The 21202-nt window shown below is 34.7% G+C and overlaps 1 protein-coding gene across 1 annotated transcript; it reads left to right on the top strand.

Annotated features, from left to right (window-relative positions):
- Positions 1 to 15935: 15935 nt before the first annotated feature.
- On the top strand, positions 15936 to 20901 carry LOC106365615 (cytochrome P450 734A1). Its single transcript, XM_013805055.3, has 5 exons — positions 15936 to 16777; positions 17439 to 17659; positions 17750 to 17994; positions 18079 to 18448; positions 20253 to 20901. The coding sequence occupies exons 1-5, from the start codon at positions 16492 to 16494 to the stop codon at positions 20694 to 20696; spliced, it is 1566 nt and encodes a 521-aa protein (XP_013660509.1). The 5' UTR covers positions 15936 to 16491; the 3' UTR covers positions 20697 to 20901.
- Positions 20902 to 21202: the final 301 nt, after the last annotated feature.

The raw sequence follows: 21202 nt of genomic DNA, 5'->3' as shown, positions 1-21202 counted from the left end.
CGTAATTTCAAAATTCAAAAAATGGATACACGAAAAACTGATACCCAAAAAATCTGATGCCCAAAAAACCGTTATATACCCGAACAGAAACCTAAGTGCTCATGTCTAACTCATCATATAAACAAATAATTTTTTTTTGTTAAATAGTTTGAATTCTTATCACGAATGGAGTAATTTCATTCAAATCTATGGAATTATTATGGTTAATACGTAAAATAAATAATGTTGAGTTCTTATGGTAAAGACAACTAATGAAAAATTTAGAAGCACTGGAAAAAGAATGTAAAAAATAATAAAACACTTAAAATTGTAAAGTTATTTTTTTTTTTGTAAAAAACTGTCGAATTATTTGAAAACACACAATAAATAAAGTGGTTAAATTAGTTAAAAAGGATGAAGACCATGTAAGAAATTATTTTTAAAAAAGGTAAGTATTGTTTTGTATTTCAATTTTAATAGAATAGATAGTAGATGAGTTGGCAAGCATAAATTTTTATATATTTATATTTATCAACAGTCTATTTTCTATATAATTTTCAAGGGACAGATTGTCCCCAACATTAATTTTCTTCTGTTTATATTATTTCTGTAATGTCTTCAAGAAACATTACAACGAGGGGGTATAGTGTATGTCCCTATTTTCATGACAAAAAAAAAACGTAAATGTGCATGATTGTGATTTTTATTATACGTGGAAACTTATTGCATTTTAGTGTTTGTTATCTTCACACAAACATATATGGTATATATAAAGTATACATAGTATATATAAAGTATACAGTGCCGTATGCAGTCTTAGAACTAACGATTTTTTTGTCAACTCATTTATTGTATAGTTCTATGAGGTAAACAGACGTACAATTTCATAAATGCTCAAACTACATTTAAACCGGCCAAAATAATAATAGACCAATCTCAAAACACAATATAACACACGTGTCACTTATCAAATAGGTTTGCACCATTAAGAAGAAATATTGCATGCACCGTCTCGATGGTTGCAAAAATGATCTCCATGACTTTTCACCTCTGTCCCCGGTGATTCTTTTCCGTTTTCAATAGCTTGTTCCTCCCCGATTTTCACCGCCATCAACACTACATTGACATTAGTATTCTTTTCACCACATGTCATTTAGCACTTAAAGCATTTCCTTTTATTTTGCCGAAAATCTCAATCAATCTTCACCGTCTCCATGAACTTTAAAGCCGCTAAAACTTCAACAAATTCAGAATGAAAAATTTGCTAGAACTCTTTCAAAAACTAGAAAGCTCTAGCTTACTTTTTCATTCCAAAAGAATTATAATTTAAAAATCTATCACACTCTTTCAACCGGAAGAACTTCAGTCTCTTTGGGTTAAACATATCCATACATTAGGAGGCAGAATTATGATCCAGATTGAAGAGATCGAACAAAAAGACTGGTGAAGAAAGAAATCGTTAAAGAAACGCTGAGATCTGAGATTGAAAAGCACAAAACAAGATACTCTTTTCTAAGTAAACAGAAACTCTGTCTGAGATTGAAAAGCAAAAGAAGATACTCTTTCAAACAAAACTACATGTTCGTAATGAAAAACAAAATCGACTAAATTGAAACAAGATCTGCTAAAACGAAAGAATCAGTCTGGTTATCTTCAAAGATTAAAGATAAAGAAAAAATATACTAGATGCGACTCTTTCTGAAAGATAGAGGTGTTAGGAAAAAAAAGAGGTGCGAAAAAAAAGAGAGAGCCAATGCTGCATGCCGATAAGTTGGATGATGGCCTTTTAACCTATGGCTAATTATAAAATTGATTCATTTTTTAAAAAATATATGTTTCTATGTATAACTTTTACTTATTTTAGTATTATTGTAGATTTTTGATAAATTGTTCTAAAACATCAGACAACTTTGATTGCAATTGTGTTTTCCAAAAAGATATACATGTAGTAACTACGTAACTTCATTCTTTTACCAAAATGTTACTTACTGTATTAATTTACCTATTTAGTTTCATATAATAAAAATGGGGTCCTAAAATTAGAAAAAGCTTGGTAGACCTAATGTCATTGCATTTTTCAAAACAAGCAGGGCACGGCTCTGTAAGTATATAGGTTTTTTTTTTTTTTTTTTACGGCAAACAGCTATTCTATTACTCAAACTTGAGGTGGTCTGGGAAGCCAGACCGGAATAGAACAACCAATAAAACATTAGGATCTATGAAAAGAACGTGCATTCCTAGCTAACGAATCCGCAATCTCGTTCTGCGTCCTTGGAACGTAGCTTATCTTGAAATCCGAAAAACATAACCGAAGAGTTTGAATGATTTCCAGCTCAGTTGAGAAGTTGGGCCAATCTTGTGGCTGCTCTATTATTGCAATCATGTCCTTACAGTCCGTCCCAAACCTCTGACAGGTCGAGTGTTGTAGCATACTCTCCATTGCCCACTTTAACGCTTCCAGCTCCGAGTGTAGTGATGTCTCCCTCCTCCGCAGATTCCTTGATCCCATGAGCTGTATCTTCTCCAAAGTATCCTGCCAAACCCATCCCATTCCACTAAACTGCGCTGTGGAGGTCCATGAACCATCCACCATACAAATATTACTCAAGCTTAAGACTTGTGTTTCTTCATTATTCTGTGCATTTGGCAGATTCGGTACAGTTTCTCTTGCATTATACCAAGCTTGACACTCTCCCTCTGCATACCTAACTAGCTCCAATGGATCTCTGTCTATACCTCTAAACAGTGTATCATTCCTAGCTTTCCAGATATACCAAATTATCCAAGGATAAGGATCTCTATCATCCTCAGGCTCCAAAATACTATTCTTTCTCCAAAAATGATAGTCCATATTAGCATAAATACTTGGTACCGGAAAGATTTCCGAACTCGTCGGGGTTGATGATAATTCCCATGCTTGTAAGGCCGGAGGGCACTCAAAGATAGCATGAGTAACGGTCTCTTCTGGTGCCCCACATCTTGGGCAGTAATTATCACAACGCATATTACGGCGTACCAGATTCCTTGTTACAGCCACCTGTCCGGATATTAATTGCCATATAAGATGGCATATCTTTTGTGGCGCATTCACCTTCCAAGTAAAGGCTTGAAGTTTTGTAATGCTGGGTTGTAGAATTTCTAAGTCCTCCTCATCTCTCATCAAGTTTGTAGCAACCCAGTATCCCGACTTCACAGTATATTGTCCGTTCTTCGTGTAACTCCAGCAAAATGTGTCCCGTCGATGAGTAGGGCTTATGGCCAAACTCAGAATCATCGGGATATCCTCTTCATCAACATATTGTTCCAGTATTCGAACATCCCATTCCTTTGTAGCAGGATTGATAAGGCTACTTACGATCATCTTTGGGTTTACTGCTGGAGCCCGGGCCCGTACCGGCCTAGCTGGCGTCGAAGGAATCCAATGATCCTCCCACACATTAACCTCGTACCCTGAATGCACTTTTCTTCTGATGCCCAAAAGTAACAGCTTCCTCGCAGCAGTTATACTTGTCCATACATACGATGGGTTATCCACTGCGCCCGTTCGCAACGGCAAACTCAAACGGTAATATCTTCCCCGTAGAACTCTTGCTACAAGTGAATCCGGAAATTGAACAAGGCGCCATAGCTGTTTAGCTAGAAGAGCTAAATTAAATTCATGGATCATACGGAACCCAATTCCTCCCTCTTCTCTAGGTGCACACATCTTCCCCCATTTTGCCCAATGGATTCCTCTTTTCGGAGGGTTCGAACTCCACCAGAACTGTGCAATGGTACTTGCTAGGTTCTCACATATCTCCAAAGGAAGAAGAAAGTGGACATGACATAGGTCGGAAGGGCTAGCAATATTGATTTAATCAAAACCTCCTTCCCGCCCTTTGATAACCATCTACCCGTCCAGCCATTCACTCTGTGTAGGAGCTTATCCTTTAAGAAAGCAAATAGTTTGCACTTTGATCCACTGATGTCCTCTGGGATTCCTAAGTATGAGCCCATCCCACCTTCATTTTGTATACCCAGAGTATCCTTGATCTGTTGCCTATCATTCGCTGGAACCCATTTACCAAAGAGTAATGAGGATTTGTCAAAATTTATACGTTGTCCTGATGCTTTCTCATATTTCCTTACTACTTTCATAACTTCTTCACATTCACGGGGCTCCGCCTTACAAAAGAAAAGCCTATCATCAGCAAAGAGAAGGTGAGATACCGAGGGGAAAGCACGAGCGGCTCGCATCCCCGTTATCTTCCCTTGATTCTCTGCTTGATTAAGAAGGCTAACGAACGCTTCCGTGCATAGAATAAATATGAAAGGAGACAAAGGATCTCCTTGTCGTAAACCTCGTCCAGGGACAATGTTTCCCCTCGGTTCTCCATTCATGAGGACTTTATACGTGACCGAAGTAATACATCGCATAATCCATTCGATCCACAATTCTGAAAAACCCATCTTTCTCATGACTGCCTCAATGAAAGACCACTCCATCCTATCATATGCTTTGCTCATATCAGTTTTTATAGCCATTCGTTTAACCCGTCCTCCCGGTTTGTTTCTCAGAGCGTGAAACATCTCCTGAGCTATCATGATGTTATCTGTGATCTGTGATCTGTCTACCAGCAACGAAGGCTGACTGGGTCTCTGATATCCGCTGTGGAAGAACCTTCCGCAATCTTTGGCATAAGACCTTAGATATTATCTTATAGCTGACATTACATAGACTAATAGGTATGAACTATGTCATCTCATTCGGCTTTGTTGTTTTAGGAATCAAACAGATGTTCGTGTCATTCAGACCTTGAGCCATAGTCCCCTCAAAAAGAAACTGATTAACCATACGAGTTAAATCATCTTTTATAATATCCCAAAACTTCTGATAGAAGAGAGCTGTCATTCCATCCGGTCCTGGAGCTTTCTCTGGGTGCATAGCAAACAATGCTAATTTGACTTCCCACTCTGTCACTGGGGCAGTCAAGTCCTCGTTTATTGCTCCAGTAATCGTAGGTGAGATCTCAGATAACGCTTCCGCTATATCCTTAGGGTTGGATGATTCAAATATTTGTCGGAAATAACTAGTAGCAATGGCTACTAATCCTTCCTCATCTTCCACGACATTCCCATTTTCATCCAGAAGTTGTGTTATCCTATTCTTTGCTCTTCTCTGCTTTACCAACGCATGGAAGTATTTTGAGTTCCTATCACCTTCCCTTAACCAGAGAACCCTACTTTTCTGTTCCAGAACATCTCCTCTGCCTTAAGAGCAGTAGATAATTCCTTCAGGGCAGCTGCTATTTCCTCCGAGGTAGCGTCGTCATTCGAGTATAGGTCCTCTACCTTTTCTTTGAGCTCCTCGACTAACTTTGCGGAATTCACATTGTTTTGTGTCCTCCAATGGCTTAAAGCTTTTCTACAACTAGCAATATGCTCCATAATATTCGCCTCCGGAGGCAAGTCCTCCGACTTCCATCCCGCGAGAATGACTTGCTGTAGTTCCTCATTATCCAGCCAGCGTTTATCAAATTTAAACTTCTTTTTTCTCCTCACTGGCTTTCTCAAAATATCAGCTAAGACCGGACGATGATCCGATCCCCAAAGCCTGAGATATCTGACGGCTGAGTGGGGAAATTTTTCATGCCAATCTTCATTTCCCACTGCTCTATCCAGGCGACATCTAACAGTCGTCCCTCCTGATCTTTTTCCTACCCATGATAGCATAATTCCGGTGAATGGGAACTCTAACATGCCACAGTCACTCAACATTTGCTTGAAAGGCAAGAAAGAACTATCTGAGCGCCTTCTGCCTCCCACTTTCTCACTATGGTCAATTATCTCATTAAAATCACCTATCATGAACCATGGTCCATTGCGTGTTGTTGAGAAACGCGTAAGACGTTCCCAAACCTGATCCCTACGTTCTAAAACAGGGTCTCCATAAACAAATGTCATAAAGACTTTTATTCCATCAATGACTGCCTCAATGTCAATCATTCTGCTATTTGAAAATAGAACATTAACTTGAAAATCATCCATAAATAAAAGAGCTAAACCTCCGCTGAGACCAAGTGGCTCAACGGTAAACAAGTGATCAAATCCTAAGTCGGCCTGAATGTTTTGCAACAGCAGCCTCTTATTCTTCGTTTCAGAAAGGAATACAAGTCCTGGGCGATGCTTCTGACACATCTCCGTAAGGCGTCGAACTGTGAGGTCATTCCCTATCCCTCGACAGTTCCAACTGAGCGTCCTCATTTATGCTTGTGTGATGAGTTTTTGGAACTCATCAAACCCTCATACTTTGAAGAACTCTCTTTGATCTTCCTTGTGTGATGTCGTCTTGTGCTTTCTGGTCCACGCAGAGACGCATTAGCTGACGACGATCGCTTAGTTGGAGATCCCCTACGAAGGATCTCAAATTTCCGACTGGGAATGCCCAATGGAGCACTACGTTTGACTCCCAGTTTCCTGTTTCTTGTCGACTTCATACCAGAAGGTCGTCCCTTCCCATCCGAAGCTTCCTCCCTATCGCCAGTGGCTTCAATCTCCATAAGATCCAAGCCAAGAAGGTCATCCTCATTATCGTCAGTATCCGGCATACCTCCATCTTGTTGATCCATCAGCTCCATGTCATGTAAGGCCTCAATGATTTGGTCCTTAGCTCCCGACGGTTCTGCTTCCCTCAATGGAGAGAACGTAAGAGAACGAGCATCTCCTCTGTCCCGAAGAGTTACATTCTCCACCATATGATGCTCACGCACTGGAGTGACAATTGTGCTCGCCAACTTCCTGCTAGACCCGCCAGCATTGTTGTCGACAGTACTCAGAGCAGAGACATGTTCATACGGAACAATCTCCTGAGATGTTTCAGCGTGTTCAGGACGGGTTTGAACAGCGTCAGATGAGCTTTCCTTATCTTTACCCTCCAAGCTTGCTCCGTTCTCCGTTCATAAGGACCATATCGTGTTCCACCATCTCTATTTCTCTGTTTGTACTCGTTACGGCGACGCATAACCCTGTCACTGTGATGTCCTCGGTGATCTATATCCTCCCTTGCACGATACTGAGAGCCCCTGCTTTCATAATTGCTCCCACTTGAGTTAGTGCGTAGAACATGCCGTGTGGCTTGCGAAGAGGCGTATTGATCCCTTCCCATCAGCAAAGACTGACGAGAAGATTGCTGCGAGGACTGCGAGTGTAACATCTGTTCCTGAGGGAGCTGCACACGCGAGAATACACCTGATCGCTCTAGTGATGGCTGGATCCTTGTTCTAATATCAAGGGAGGGGCAGTATCCCTTTTCATGAGACATCATTCCACAGATTGAACAATGCTTGAATAGCTTATCATACTTAATCTCTATCGTAACCTCATCACCTTCATACTCCACCTTTCTTGAGAACTTCAAGGGCCGGCGAGAGTCTACCTCGATGAGCATACGGCCCTCTGTTAGCTCTAGAGTATCTATGTGCCCAATGCGGCCTCCTATGTTCCTCAGGTTTGTGTCAGTCCACAAGTGTAGCGGAAACCCGATCAGGTGAACCCATAATGGAATGATCCATAGGTAGTCGTCGTGAACAATAGGTTCCCAGCGCACCAGTACGAACATACAAAAATTGTAATGGAAAGGCCCCTGTTGTAGGACAAAGTTTAGATCCTCTTCTGTTGTAAAGTTAAGCAAGAACTTCCCATTCCCTAGATCATTTGCCGTTATTTTATCAGCCAAACCCCACTGAGCTGGCATTGTTTGGAGGAGCTTCTCCACACTCTGTTTTCGGTGGTTAAGGATCTTTCCGATCAGAGACAAGCCGAACTCCTTGATGAGATAGGAATCATCACGATCCACCAATTTAATTGGCACATCATCATCATCGTCGTACAAAATCCCTTTCCCCTTAACATCGGCCTGATGAGCCGACTTCATGCGAAACGACGATCCCATATAACGATATGGATCGAGACGATCAGCAGAACGATCCCGTTATAAATGATACGGAGCGAGACAATCACCAAGACGATCCCGTTAAAAAGCGATACGAAGATAAAGCTTTTGAGTGTTGAACGTAGATGTACGTACAGAGTGATGATATTTCAAAGGAAAATCAATCATATCAAACAGTTCCCCTTGCTACCTCCGTAAACTCTAACCCTTGGTGAGGTCGTGCCGACAAAGATCGTACACGATTGAGCTGATCTACGGACGGAAATGTTGAACGCAACAAGGAGCAATTACAGCACTGAAATTGCTTGAGAAAGACGGCACCGGTGAACCAGGGGGAAACAAAAAACAGAAAGACTACAAAGAGTGTCGACAGTCTCCCTTGTGATGTTGACGACGCTGCCGTGAGAGACGCGTGAAAGAATCACCGTCAGTGATGCTCAGATCTGAGAGTCGTCTTCTCCATCGCCCAAAGCCCTAGCCGCCCTTTTAATATTTTTAGTTAGGTCATTTATGCTAGCCTGTAAGTATATAGGTTGACGAAGAATATATATATACATATATAATACAGATACGTACATGTATTGACCACCTTATGAAATTACTTAGTGATCAGAAATTATATATTAACTTCGTTTGTATTGGCGGGATCAGAGATATAAATAAAATTAAGTTAGAAACATTCCATTATATAGAAGCCAAAACTCACATGGTTAGTTGAAATCTTTAAGAATGAATATTTTATTTTATTTTTCATTCTCGCAATGCCTCTTTTCCGTGGACTAACAAAATTTACTTTTATCATTGTTTACCTGTCCTGCAATCTTATATATTAAAATAGAAGTTACAATCTTGATTCATTTGTGATTTTTTAAAAAATAGATCTAGTGGACATATTTTTAGAAAGTCATGCTACATTTAATATCTAATCTTATCATTTAAATTTTAGGTCTACCAGAAATTTTTATTGGGCTATCAATAATTGGATTTAAACAATAGATGATCCATGGAATTTATAGATAATATAAATTAAATAGATATAATTTAATGTTGCAATAATATACCTATATATGCTAAATATTTAAATATTTGTCGATGTTAACTTTTAAAATTATAAAGATTTTTTTTTAAATAACAAAAATCATATTATCTAAGAATGATTAATCTTTACTACCTTAAACCAATGAAAACAAATTTTAGACTATATAGTTTATTTTAAAAATTAAAAAAAAAAACCTAAATGTGTAATTATTTACTCGATAATATAAATCTATGAAGCGAAAAGTTTAATCTTTTAAAAGTTTAATTTAATCTGTACTTGTTACTTATTTCCTTCAATATAAATATGAGTGTGATTAAATCTAAGACATGACCTATAAACAAGAAAGTTACTTAGTTGTAGATAATTTACCGTGAATTTTGTGGTAATCTTGCTCCTAATCCAAGAGTTCCACACTTGAATGGATGGGATGTTGCTGGGTTTTAAATCTATTCTCTCAGCAGTAGTCTTCGCAACACGTACTTGTGACACCAGCTTTGACTTCCCAGCCCTCCACAAATTTCCCAACTACTTGAAAATAACAGTTTTTTGCCACTCTTCTTGCAAGTTAAACCTCCTTTGCATCACAACAAGCAAAGGTCAAACATGTTTATAATTTCATCTTGCGGTTCAACAAAATATATATATATATATATATATATATATATATATATATATATATATATACAAACCTGAATTTCTTCCCACATTGTTGCTTTAGTCGCTGCATCAAGTTGTCTCCAATCAAAAAGGGTTACTGGAACATGTTCCCTCACATGAGGACCAAGAAAAGATTATAGTGTTACTGAACCATGTCCAACATGATCACCAAAGTCAGTGAATGTGACCGCAACATTTTCATTAGGATTTTCAGCCACTCTACGCATCTTTGTTGGTCCTCTTTTATTTTGTTTTCTTTCACTTCATCCCCTGGTAGCTGCACTCCTTCAGTACTAGGAATCTCATCATCTTGAGCATTGGTAACTCCATCTTCTTCCATATTGAGAGCTTCTTCTTCGTTCCCTTTCTCATTGTCGTCATTCTCTTTCTCTACGTCTTCCATATTGGGAGCTTCTTCTTCATCCTCTTTATGTTCATGTCCAGTCAAACAAGCTTCTCCTTCTATCTAAGAATCTTCTTTATCATCTTCAGACATTGCTTTCTCAGCCTGATCAGCCTCATTGTCATTACCCTTATCTTCTTCCACAACATCATCATCTTCCGGTGTTACATCTTCTACCTCATCATCTTGAGCAGCCACTTTCTTGATTCTACTACTTCTTCTCGTTGGCGTTAGAACTAAATTCTTTTCCGGGGAAGCCACTTTCTTTGTTGTTCTTTTCTTCACCTTTATTGTTGTCGTAGAAGCAACTTGCGGAGTTAGATCTTCTACCTCCAAGCCTTGATTACTTCTACTACGACGAGAACCAACTTTTCCTCCTTCTCTTGTCTTTGCCATTTATGAAACTGATAAACGAAGAACATATTCAACCAAAGTAAAATCGAAACCCAAAATCAAAATTGAAACCCAAAATCAAAATTGAATCCAAAAATCACAAACTCCGACATGCATGTTCACACAAACTAAGAGTCGAAACCCAAAATCAAAATTGATACCCAAAATCAAAAAAAATTCACATGAATGTTCACACAAACCAAGTGTAAAAGCTTATGTGCTTTTGAGAGCAACCTTTGATTGTTAGTGTGTCATATGTAACAATTGACTTGGCATAGTTTGTCGTGTAATATCTGGAAGTAGCCATTATAGAGTACATCAAATTTTTATACATCAACTTTTGCGTGACCTTGCATTCCATCATCTCGTTCTTGTTTTGGTGCTAGGCTACTAGTAGTCCGTCGACTAAAGATATATCAACCACCATCGGCAAAGTTCATTCATTGGACCAGATGCTATCAAAGTGTAGCCAATACATGGGCTGATTGCCCTATCTTATTATGGTTGGCGAATCACTGGATTTATAAATGTGAGGTTCTTGCGAATTTCAACTTGTTCATTAGGTTTTTGTGAACTTGTGAATATCTATTATATTAAAATTGAAGTAAAAATATGAAACTATTTTTAAAATAATTTTTTTATTACATTCTAATGTCACTGAAAAACTGAATAATCCTAAACTTCAGCATTTATTATTTGCCCAACTAAAACAATCATAAAACATACCTAAATTGATTTCAATCTAGTTAATGTTAAAACTAATTTAAGTTGTTGTTGTGGAAGCCCTTTTAGTCGAGTGGTTTAACTAAGGGTTCATTAATGCTTCTACGCCAACAGATCCAGATTTTAATTCCCAGAGAAAACGATTTATTAAACAATTATACAGGCAACAGAAGAAACCTTACAAGGGATCTTGATCTTCAACAAGGTGCAAGTAAACCCGGACAAGCGTGGATCTTCATAGGACGGTTCGGATGATGCAGTTAGACGTAGATCTTCATAAAGCACGTAATGTTGTCGGTTGTCGAATCGTCTATGTAATATTTCTTATAATTGTAATATTCTAATAAATCATCATTAAAAAAATTAAAGTTGTTGCATTCAAAGACTAATCTACCATATCTAATCGATGCCATAAAATATAATAAGATGCCCATTACGGAGATATTTATGAATGTATTTTTAAAAATAAACGTTATTTGTTACTATTCAGTTTTATATTAATAAGGTAGTGATATACATTATTTAAGTCTATTTATATCACCACTCAAATACCTTTGAAACACAACATAATTAAAACAAAGAAATAGTTAATTTACGTATACGAACAAAAATACATAATTTTATGCATATAGTTGCAGATTTCGATTTTGTTTTTCATAAATATATTTGCATTGTGGTGGAATCTCAACCACATCTTTCCTTTTGTTATAAAAAACTAAATTCCATTATATATATACGAAATGAACAATGAAATGCAACGTGGTTGCTCCTTTTGATTTTGTACTTAAATTTATGAAAATTTAAGTACCCGTAGATAATGATTTTCATAGTGAATATTCTTAAATAATGTTAAAACACAAATATAAAACAATTAATTACTCTCTATGTTTCATTACAAGTGTCGATTGAGACTTCTGCACATATTAAGAAATCATTTAATTTTGCATGTTTTATATATGAAAACATCATTACTCATATACCTACCCATATTTCAATCAATAGAAAAATAAACGATAAAATGATACTTATTTTGCAACGAAAATTTTCTCTACAACGACACTTAATAGGAAACAGAGAGAGTAATAAACATGATAACAACATGACTAAAACAATTAAAGTGGACAAAAGATTTTTTTTTTGTTATATTAAGCTTAAAATAGCTAATTAATGCGAATGGGTGTTTCTCATTAATTAATATATAATTAATTAATAAACATGAGAAAACATAATATAATGTTAAATATAAAATAACTAATTAATTTATATAAATGTTAAATAACATAATAAATCTATCTATAGATATTCATTTACTAAATTAAGAACACAATATTTTTTTGAAGCTATGTAGTTATATTTATCATTATTTATTAGTAAAAAATGAAAAGAAGCATAATAATAGTCATTTATATAATATATACATAAAATATAAATTAATATGCAAATATATTTTTACTTATATATTTATATAAATAATACCCCAATGCAAATCTAATATGATAAATTTCAAAGAGTATGAAATATATATATATATATATATCACCAAAATTTAAAAAATATATATAAAATTTTGTATATATAAAATTTTGATCCATACAAACATAAAAATACACTTGTGCATATGCACATATCATATTCTAAAAATATAGATGATATAGTTGACAATTCAAAAGATAAAATAACATTATTAAATATATAGTATAAAATTATTATGGTTAGACATATTTTAAAAATATTATTTAACACGGGTAAATTTTACAAATGTATATTACCATCTATACAAAGTAAATATTTATTTACAAAAAAATAAAAATGAATATTTGTGCAAGTGTGCGAATCAAACTTTAGTATATATTAATGGTTGTTGCATGTTTAATCACTAATAGATTTTAACCCGCGCTTTCAAAGCGTGTGATTATTTTTGTTAATAAAGTTATTAACATGTTTGTTAGTTCATAATAGAAAAAAAATCTATTTGTTCAACCTATTTTTATTTGATAAATATTTTGTATATTCGATGAAATAAAACGAAAAACAAAAATTGTAAAAATGTCTACTTATTAATCATATGTTTTTTTAGGAAAATCAACTTTATTTTAAGTTTTTAAATATTAAATTAAAGATAAATAGAAATTGTTAATTATGATTTATGTGAAATGTTAGTTTTGTAAGTGCATATATTTAAGAAATTTATGTAACATCAAATTAGAAAAGAATTATATTTAATTTTAAAATATATCAGATAAAACTTATTATAGTATAACCACCAACGGTTAGAATATTGAATGTTTAAATTAAATAAAAAATATACAAAAATAAAATGCAATAGGAAATATAGGAAATTATTTCATAGAAATTAGAATTATTATCATTTACAAAAATGATGGAAAGATTAGTTACCATAAATATAGAAAATATTCAGTTGTCTATTTTAAATAAATAATAATTATATAAGAATTAAATGCAATGACATACCATTGTAAATAAATTAAAAATCAATGGCAGAATCCTATTAGGGATTCTGATTTAATAGTATAGATAATATGTAGACATTTATTTGGTTATCTTTTATGATTATATTATCTGTTTGGGGCTGTATCATCTCATCGAATAACTTGTTAGTTTATTTCATTTATTATCTAATCTTATAATTGACTTGCAACCTTTTGTGAACGTCCATTTTAGTAGAATAATAAAATGTTGTATTTTTCTACATTTTCATATTTGCAGTTTTATCCAAAATATTTAGTTAACGAGAGTATACAGTATAATTTCTCACAATTAATATTCAAAACATGATAAACTAATATATTCTTCTATTTCAAATTAGATATGTCAAAATATTATACAATTTAATAAATAATAAAACTCTTAAATAAATAAATAATACTAATAAAATTATAAATTTATAATTACTATATATTAGATTTGTAATAAGTTTATATAAATAAATAAAATATTGTATTGTTTATTTTTATTCAGAACATAATCTATCCCTAATTATTTATTTAATACTTTGATATTATTTTGTCGAATTATGAATTACATGTAGCTAAAAAAATTTGAAACTAATGTAGCTATATTTTCTATATGTATTTTTAATACATTATAAATATGAAATAGTCTAGTAAAAAGAGATGAAAACCAAATGTACAAAGTTTAGTCAATATAAGATGATGAGATTACCGGTTTGGTTTTCATAATCGTAGTTGAGTCAGTGTATATTGCTGACAAAAAAAGACTATGAAATTATTTTGTTTATTTAAAATAGAAAAATACTTTGCAAATATATATTATAAAATACATTATAAGATTTCGTGTCCTCAGATTTTTATTACTATATTGAATTTTTACTCTAGAGAATTTGCACTACATACCTATGAAACTAAGTTTAATTAGGTATATGAAAAACCATTGTTGGACATTTCGTAATCGCACATATGCCCCTATTCCTGTACTACTTGTGGTTCTGAGAAAAGATATACCATAGTTACATATTTTAAAAACACTAGTTATATTATTGAAGTATCTTCTTCTTCTCAATTCGTATGATCATCGAAGTGGTAGTCGCAGTGAAAATAAAGCAATCCCCAGCCTATGCTCGATTGCTTAAGATTCTTCATTTTATTAGTCACATGCTCCTCTCTTCCTCACCAGAGGTGGAGATTAATAACTTGTTCTTCACCGGAGATTAATCAGTTCTCGGTTGATTCTTCATCTTCGTCGAATAATGTGTTTGAAACCATGCTCGAGTCCTGATTCAATGGTTACATCTCCATCGCCGACTACACAGATTGGCGGAATCATAGGAACGACAATAACCACAACAACCGCTAGTGAGTCAACTCGTCCCGTAATCCTAGTCAACTCGCAAGACAATGGTGTACGTCTAGTCCACGCGCTTATGGCATGTGCTGAAGCCGTACAAACCAGCAACTTGATGCTAGCGGAAGCTCTGGTTAAGCAGATTGGATTCTTAGCTGGGTCCCAAGCCGGAGCCATGAGGAAAGTTGCTACGTACTTCGCCGGAGCTCTCGCACGGCGTATCTACTTCTCTCTCCGATACTTTCCAGATGCGACGACACTTAACCCTACCTCAAGTTCGCTCATTTCACGGCGAAGCAAGCCATTCCGGCATTCCCTTTTCAACTAACATATATTTGATATACCCACTAAATCCGGCTACATGCCAATGAGTAGGTATGTTATTCGGGGTTAAATTGGTAAACCATACTCATTAAATAACCAACTCTGAAAATACTTTAAAAAACTGTATAACATCTGCAATTACCGACTACTATTTGTATATTAAGCTAAATGACTCTTTACTCTATATACAATGAATTTTAAAAAAAAGGTTGAATATGGAAACAATTAACAAAACTAGAAAGTTATGTGTAGTTTTTAATTTACTAATTAAAGTTAGGGTACGTAAATACTTTCTTAGTGTTTTGGGAAACCAGCCAAACGTTTAACTAAAATTATACAGAATAATTTTTTTTTTTTAAATGTTTACGGAAGAAAACCAGTGGTGGTAACACGGAAGTCTATAATTAGTTTTGAACGTGCGTTACATTTTATACTTTTTAATTTTGTATGTGCTATACTAACTTCACAATTTTTTGTTTCCATATGTTTTTCTTTTTTGAACCACTTTTGTTTCCATATGTTATATGATTATTTTAAGAGAATCGTTTTGCAAATATCTATATTTAATATACGTTACGTTGTAAAAAAAAAAAAAAAACTCAAGATATACATCATGGTCGTAGACATTTAATATCAGCAGTTGCACCAACATCGGAGTATAGGACAAAAACTATAAATCATTACAATATTACCAGAAAATGATGTGGAATTCGAACAGAAGTAAAATAAATAAAGAAATCGCTAGAGACAATTTTTATCAAACCAAAATTAAAAAGACTTGTATCACAATCATATGAAAGAAGAAACAGATTTGCATTATTATTTTTAATATATACAAAAACGTCCATTCGTTGACCCTTCCCTGTCCTCCAATGGCGGCCCCTACGCCGTTGGCCTTGCCTCTCTCTCTCTCTCTCTCTCAAAAGCTCAAATAGCCCACAAAGCAAAGTAGTCCAAAAAGAAACAAGATAAGAAGAAGCCAAACTCGCAAAGAAACAAAAAGCAAAAAAAATAAAAAATAAAAATAAATAGTGAAATCAAAGATTTAGAGGAGAGCAAAAAATCGCCTTTTTAACACCTCATTCCCTCTTTCTCCGGCACTCTGTATAACGAAAAACGAGACCAAAGACGCAAACTTTAAGCTCTTCTTTTTGTGTGTTTGTGTTTCTCTTCTATTTTCTTCTTTTTATCTCTTTCTCCTTTTTATTTTTCTTTCCGACAATGGAGGACGAAAGTAGCAACTGGTTGATTCCAAAGGTTCTCCTTTTGTCTGTAATCCTTAGTCTTGTAATTGTGAAAGGCATGTCTCTGCTTTGGTGGAGACCCAGAAAGATCGAAGAACATTTCTCAAAACAGGGAATTCGAGGTCCTCCCTATCAATTCTTCATCGGTAATGTTAAAGAACTTGTTGGCATGATGCTTAAAGCTTCTTCTCATCCTATGCCTTTCTCTCACAATATCCTTCCAAGAGTTCTCTCTTTCTACCATCACTGGAGGAAAATCTATGGTTCGTTCTTCCTTCTTTCCTTTTTTTTCAGATTCAGATAGTTCTTTTGTAACTCTGCTTCCAAGTCGTAAAATTGACTATTAAGACTATTTTCACTACAAGACTCATTTCGTCTCTTTCTCTTTTATTTGGTGAATTTGTTTCTTGGTTTTTCTTCCGCATTTCTGGGATTTATGGTTCGTTCTTTCATCTGTTAGTTGAAATGATATGCAGTGAGTTTTCAAGTCAAGCAATACAAAAGATTTTGTTTTATTAACCGAGTAAATAAATAAAACTTTTTTTTTATTTTGATGTATTATGTTTTGTCATGATCAAATAATGATGTCAGTACTTTGATGTGAAAAAAAAGAGGCTCTGTTCTTCCCCACTATTTCCTCACAGGCTTAGTCATCATTTTCCCCTCTGTTAACTCTTGTCTTCTTTCTCTAGCCTTCAGATAAAAAACAATATATATATATATATATATATATAGAAATTTCGGTTTCTGTGCAGTAGTGAAATAAATTTGCAGGAATTTAGTAAGATTTGTAAGAAGCACTTAGCATTAACACAATACCCTGTTTTTGTCAAGTTTCCCGCTTCAAGATCTGTTCATGTTTACAGCTTCTTTTGTCATGTGTTTGTCTAATTAATTTTAAGTGGGGTTAAATATTATTTTTAGGTGCTACGTTTTTGGTATGGTTCGGGCCAACTTCCCGGTTAACGGTGGCGGATCCGGATCTGATCCGAGAAATATTTTCAAAGTCTGAGTTCTATGAGAAGAACGAAGCTCACCCTTTAGTTAAACAGCTCGAAGGCGATGGGCTTCTTAGCCTCAAAGGAGAAAAATGGGCTCATCATCGCAAAATCATTAGCCCCACATTTCATATGGAGAATCTCAAAGTAACTGAATTTTAACCATTTTAATTTGTTTTTCTGTTTTTTTTATTTTTTTTTGCTTATCTTTATTTTTTTTTGGTTGTGTTGGTGCAGCTGCTTATACCTGTGGTGTTGAAAAGCGTGACGGAGATGGTGGAGAAATGGTCGGGGAAGCTATCAGAAACTGGCGAAGTTGAGGTTGATGTGTATGAGTGGTATCAAAATTTGACCGAAGATGTTATAAGCAGAACAGCTTTTGGAAGTAGCTATGAAGATGGCCGAGCGATATTTAGACTACAAGCTCAACAGATGATTCTTTGCGCGGAAGCTTTCCAGAAAGTCTTCATCCCTGGTTACAGGTAAAGTAATTTTGGATAATTCAGAAAGGGGACTAATTTAACTAAAGAAGACTAATTAATATACCATTTTTATTATTTCGTCAGTTTCTTTCCGACGAAAGGAAATTTGAAATCTTGGAAGTTAGACAAGGAGATAAGGAAGTCTTTGTTGAGGCTAATAGAGTGGCGGAGAAAGAGCAAAGAAAGTAAGGAGCTGGAGCTGGAGCCGGCAGCGTCGGCGAAGGATTTGTTGGCTTTAATGATTCAGGCGAAAAATGTGACGGTGCAGGACATTGTGGAGGAGTGTAAAAGCTTCTTTTTCGCCGGAAAACAGACAACATCCAATCTGCTGACGTGGACGACCATCTTGCTAGCCATGCACCCGGAGTGGCAGGCCAAAGCACGTGATGAGGTCCTCAGGGTCTGCGGCTCACGTGATGTCCCCACTAAAGACCATGTCGTTAAGCTCAAAACGGTGCGTTTTTCTCTTTTTTGTCTTTTGCTTTTTATTATTTCAATTTCTGAAATATTATCCTCAATTTCCTTTTTTAAAAAAAATCCCTTTTAAATTTTACAAAGAAATAAACCAATCACCTCTAGAAAGAGAACTGGTAATGACAAATTTCGCTACCGTTAATCATAGGCTTTGAATGAGAACACTGAATTCCTTATCATTCCCAAAAAAAAATCACCATTCACAAAAAATAGTTTTTCCTTCTTGTTCCTCTCCATTCTTTTTTTTTTATAGAGAAATATAAAACAAAAGCATTTCTTTTTAAATTTGATAAGGAACAAGCATTCCTTTTCATTCCTGCAATTTTATTCATACACGTTTCTTTCCTATTCATTCCCCGTGTTTCCGAAAAGGTCACCAGTCGGAGCCATAGACTTTATATCGCCTTTGTTGCATTAAATTCCCCACATGTTAAGAAAAAATAGTTTTTCTTATATCTCCAAATAGTATTACACAACATTTATTTTATTTCTCCAAATGATGGTTATAACTCTAAATCTAGTTTATTATAAATTGATATACAATCTTAAGTTTTTTAATCTTGAAAAATCTCGTTCTGCCAAAAGTGTAAATATTAACTCAAATAACTAGGCATATCCAATATGGTAAAACCGAACCGTACCAAATCGAACCAAACCAAAATAGACAATATGGTGTGGTTTTGGTATATACCATATAAACCGAATAGATATGATTTTATAAAAACCGTAGAATATGGATATGGTTTGGTTTATAACCGATTAAACCGAATAAACCAAACAAAACCGATCAAAAGTATAAACATGTAAATATGTACATATTTTATAACATCACATGAAAATCTATGTGTTATATAAGTTATTATTTTGGTAATAAGTATTACCATATTTTTTATAGTAATAAATAATCCTAATTTGAAAAACACTTAAAATATAATTAAATAATAATTCATCGCGACTGAGACTTCTTATTTTCTTAGTCTTCTTATTTTAATCATTTTGCTTTCTTTTAGCATTGATTAAATTGAAGGTTATAAATTTGATGGATAATAACTTGAAAAAATTCTTCACAACTTTTTTCTTATTTATAAACGAACAGAGTTTCACTCGAAGAAGCATGACTTTGATGAACACTAAATATGGAAGAGGAAAAACTTTTCTTTCATACTTCTCTTTTTTTCAAAATTTCGAGCTTCTATTTTAATTCTAGATTTGATTATTTCATCTGAAGGTATAAGCGTTTTTTTGTTCTTTTATTTGAAAATATAATATTTTTTTAATAAATGACTGCGATGACAATATAACTCTAAAATTTATATAATATGATCCCAAACTAAATAATTATGTTTTGGTATAAAACCAAATAAACCGAAAACCGATGGTATATAAACCGAACCGAACCGAAGTAAATATGGATTTAGAATGGTAGTTATATTTTACTAACCGAAATACCGAAAAATCGAAAAAACCGAACCGAAACTGAACCAATATCCGGATTGAACACCCCTGCAAATAACCAAAAAAAGAATGTATATGCAATAATAATGTTCATGACAAAACAACTGAACTTTTGTTTATTAAAAATTGAATATCAAGACATTAGACTATAACTTTCATGAAGACATATTTTTGTTTTATGAATGTGTATTTGAAATGATATTCTCTTTGACCGAAGATAACCACACTCGTTTAATCTCGATCAAAGACCAAAATGTTAAATACATAAAGAAGATACAATGTGGATGTGTTTTGTTTTTTCTTAATCGATCTCTTTTACAAATTTGCAGTTGGGCATGATTCTGAACGAGTCCCTAAGGCTGTATCCACCAATTGTAGCGACAATCAGACGCGCAAAATCGGATGTTGAGCTAGGAGGGTACAAAATCCCATGTGGCACGGAGCTTCTGATCCCAATCATAGCTGTCCATCACGATCAAGCAATTTGGGGTAACGACGTAAACGAATTCAATCCAGATCGATTCGCAAACGGAGTGCCTCGTGCTGCGAAACACCCTGTTGGGTTCATACCATTCGGTCTTGGAGCTCGTACGTGCATCGGTCAGAATCTTGCCATTCTTCAAGCCAAACTGACCCTTGCTATAATGATCCAACGCTTCACTTTTCACTTGGCCCCTACTTACCAACACGCACCTACCGTCCTCATGTTGCTCTATCCTCAGCACGGTGCACCGATCACTTTCCGGAAGTTGAACAGTTGCGAGGATCGCTAAGAGATCAACAGTCCGAAGCTCGTTCTGGAGTTTTAAGCTTGGAATAAAAGATGTTCTGAAGCTTTCAAAACTGACATTCTCCTTTGTCGTTGTTTTAACCTTCATAAATATATAGTTTTAACTTCAGAAACCATATATTTTCAATTTTTTAATTGTTTTATCAAAACCTTCTTCTGGTTTTAAATTATGCTTTTGATTTTTGCTATCTAGGACTAAGAGCGCTAACAAATATGTTAAATAAAAAATTCCCTCAGTTACTATTTTATATGTATGGTATCCCACATCATCTTTGTGTCTCTATTTAATAAAGTAACTCCAACTAGAGTTTGATCGGCGCAACCGCGCGGGTATATTTTCAATTTTATAACTATTTGTATTTCGTTTAATTAGATTTAATTAGAAACTAATCAGGATAATGAACTCGGTTGTTGTGTGAAGTTGTTCAAATCGAAATAAAAATTCAGGGATTGCTCAACGATTGGCTATGTATCAACTATTTTAGCTAT

This window comes from Brassica napus, chromosome C4 (genome assembly GCF_020379485.1).
Source record: "Brassica napus cultivar Da-Ae chromosome C4, Da-Ae, whole genome shotgun sequence".
Classification (NCBI taxonomy): domain Eukaryota; kingdom Viridiplantae; phylum Streptophyta; class Magnoliopsida; order Brassicales; family Brassicaceae; genus Brassica; species Brassica napus.
This window is presented reverse-complemented; position numbering and strand designations above follow the sequence as displayed.

What these genes read in the sequence shown, in the direction of transcription:
- LOC106365615 (XM_013805055.3), top strand. Translation starts at nt 16,492, where the DNA reads ATGGAGGACGAAAGTAGCAACTGGTTGATTCCAAAGGTTCTCCTTTTG. An exon ending in GTCTTCATCCCTGGTTACAG is followed by an intron (nt 17,995 to 18,078) that starts GTAAAGTAATTT and finishes TTATTTCGTCAG; the next exon opens with TTTCTTTCCGACGAAAGGAA. An exon ending in ATGTCGTTAAGCTCAAAACG is followed by an intron (nt 18,449 to 20,252) that starts GTGCGTTTTTCT and finishes ACAAATTTGCAG; the next exon opens with TTGGGCATGATTCTGAACGA.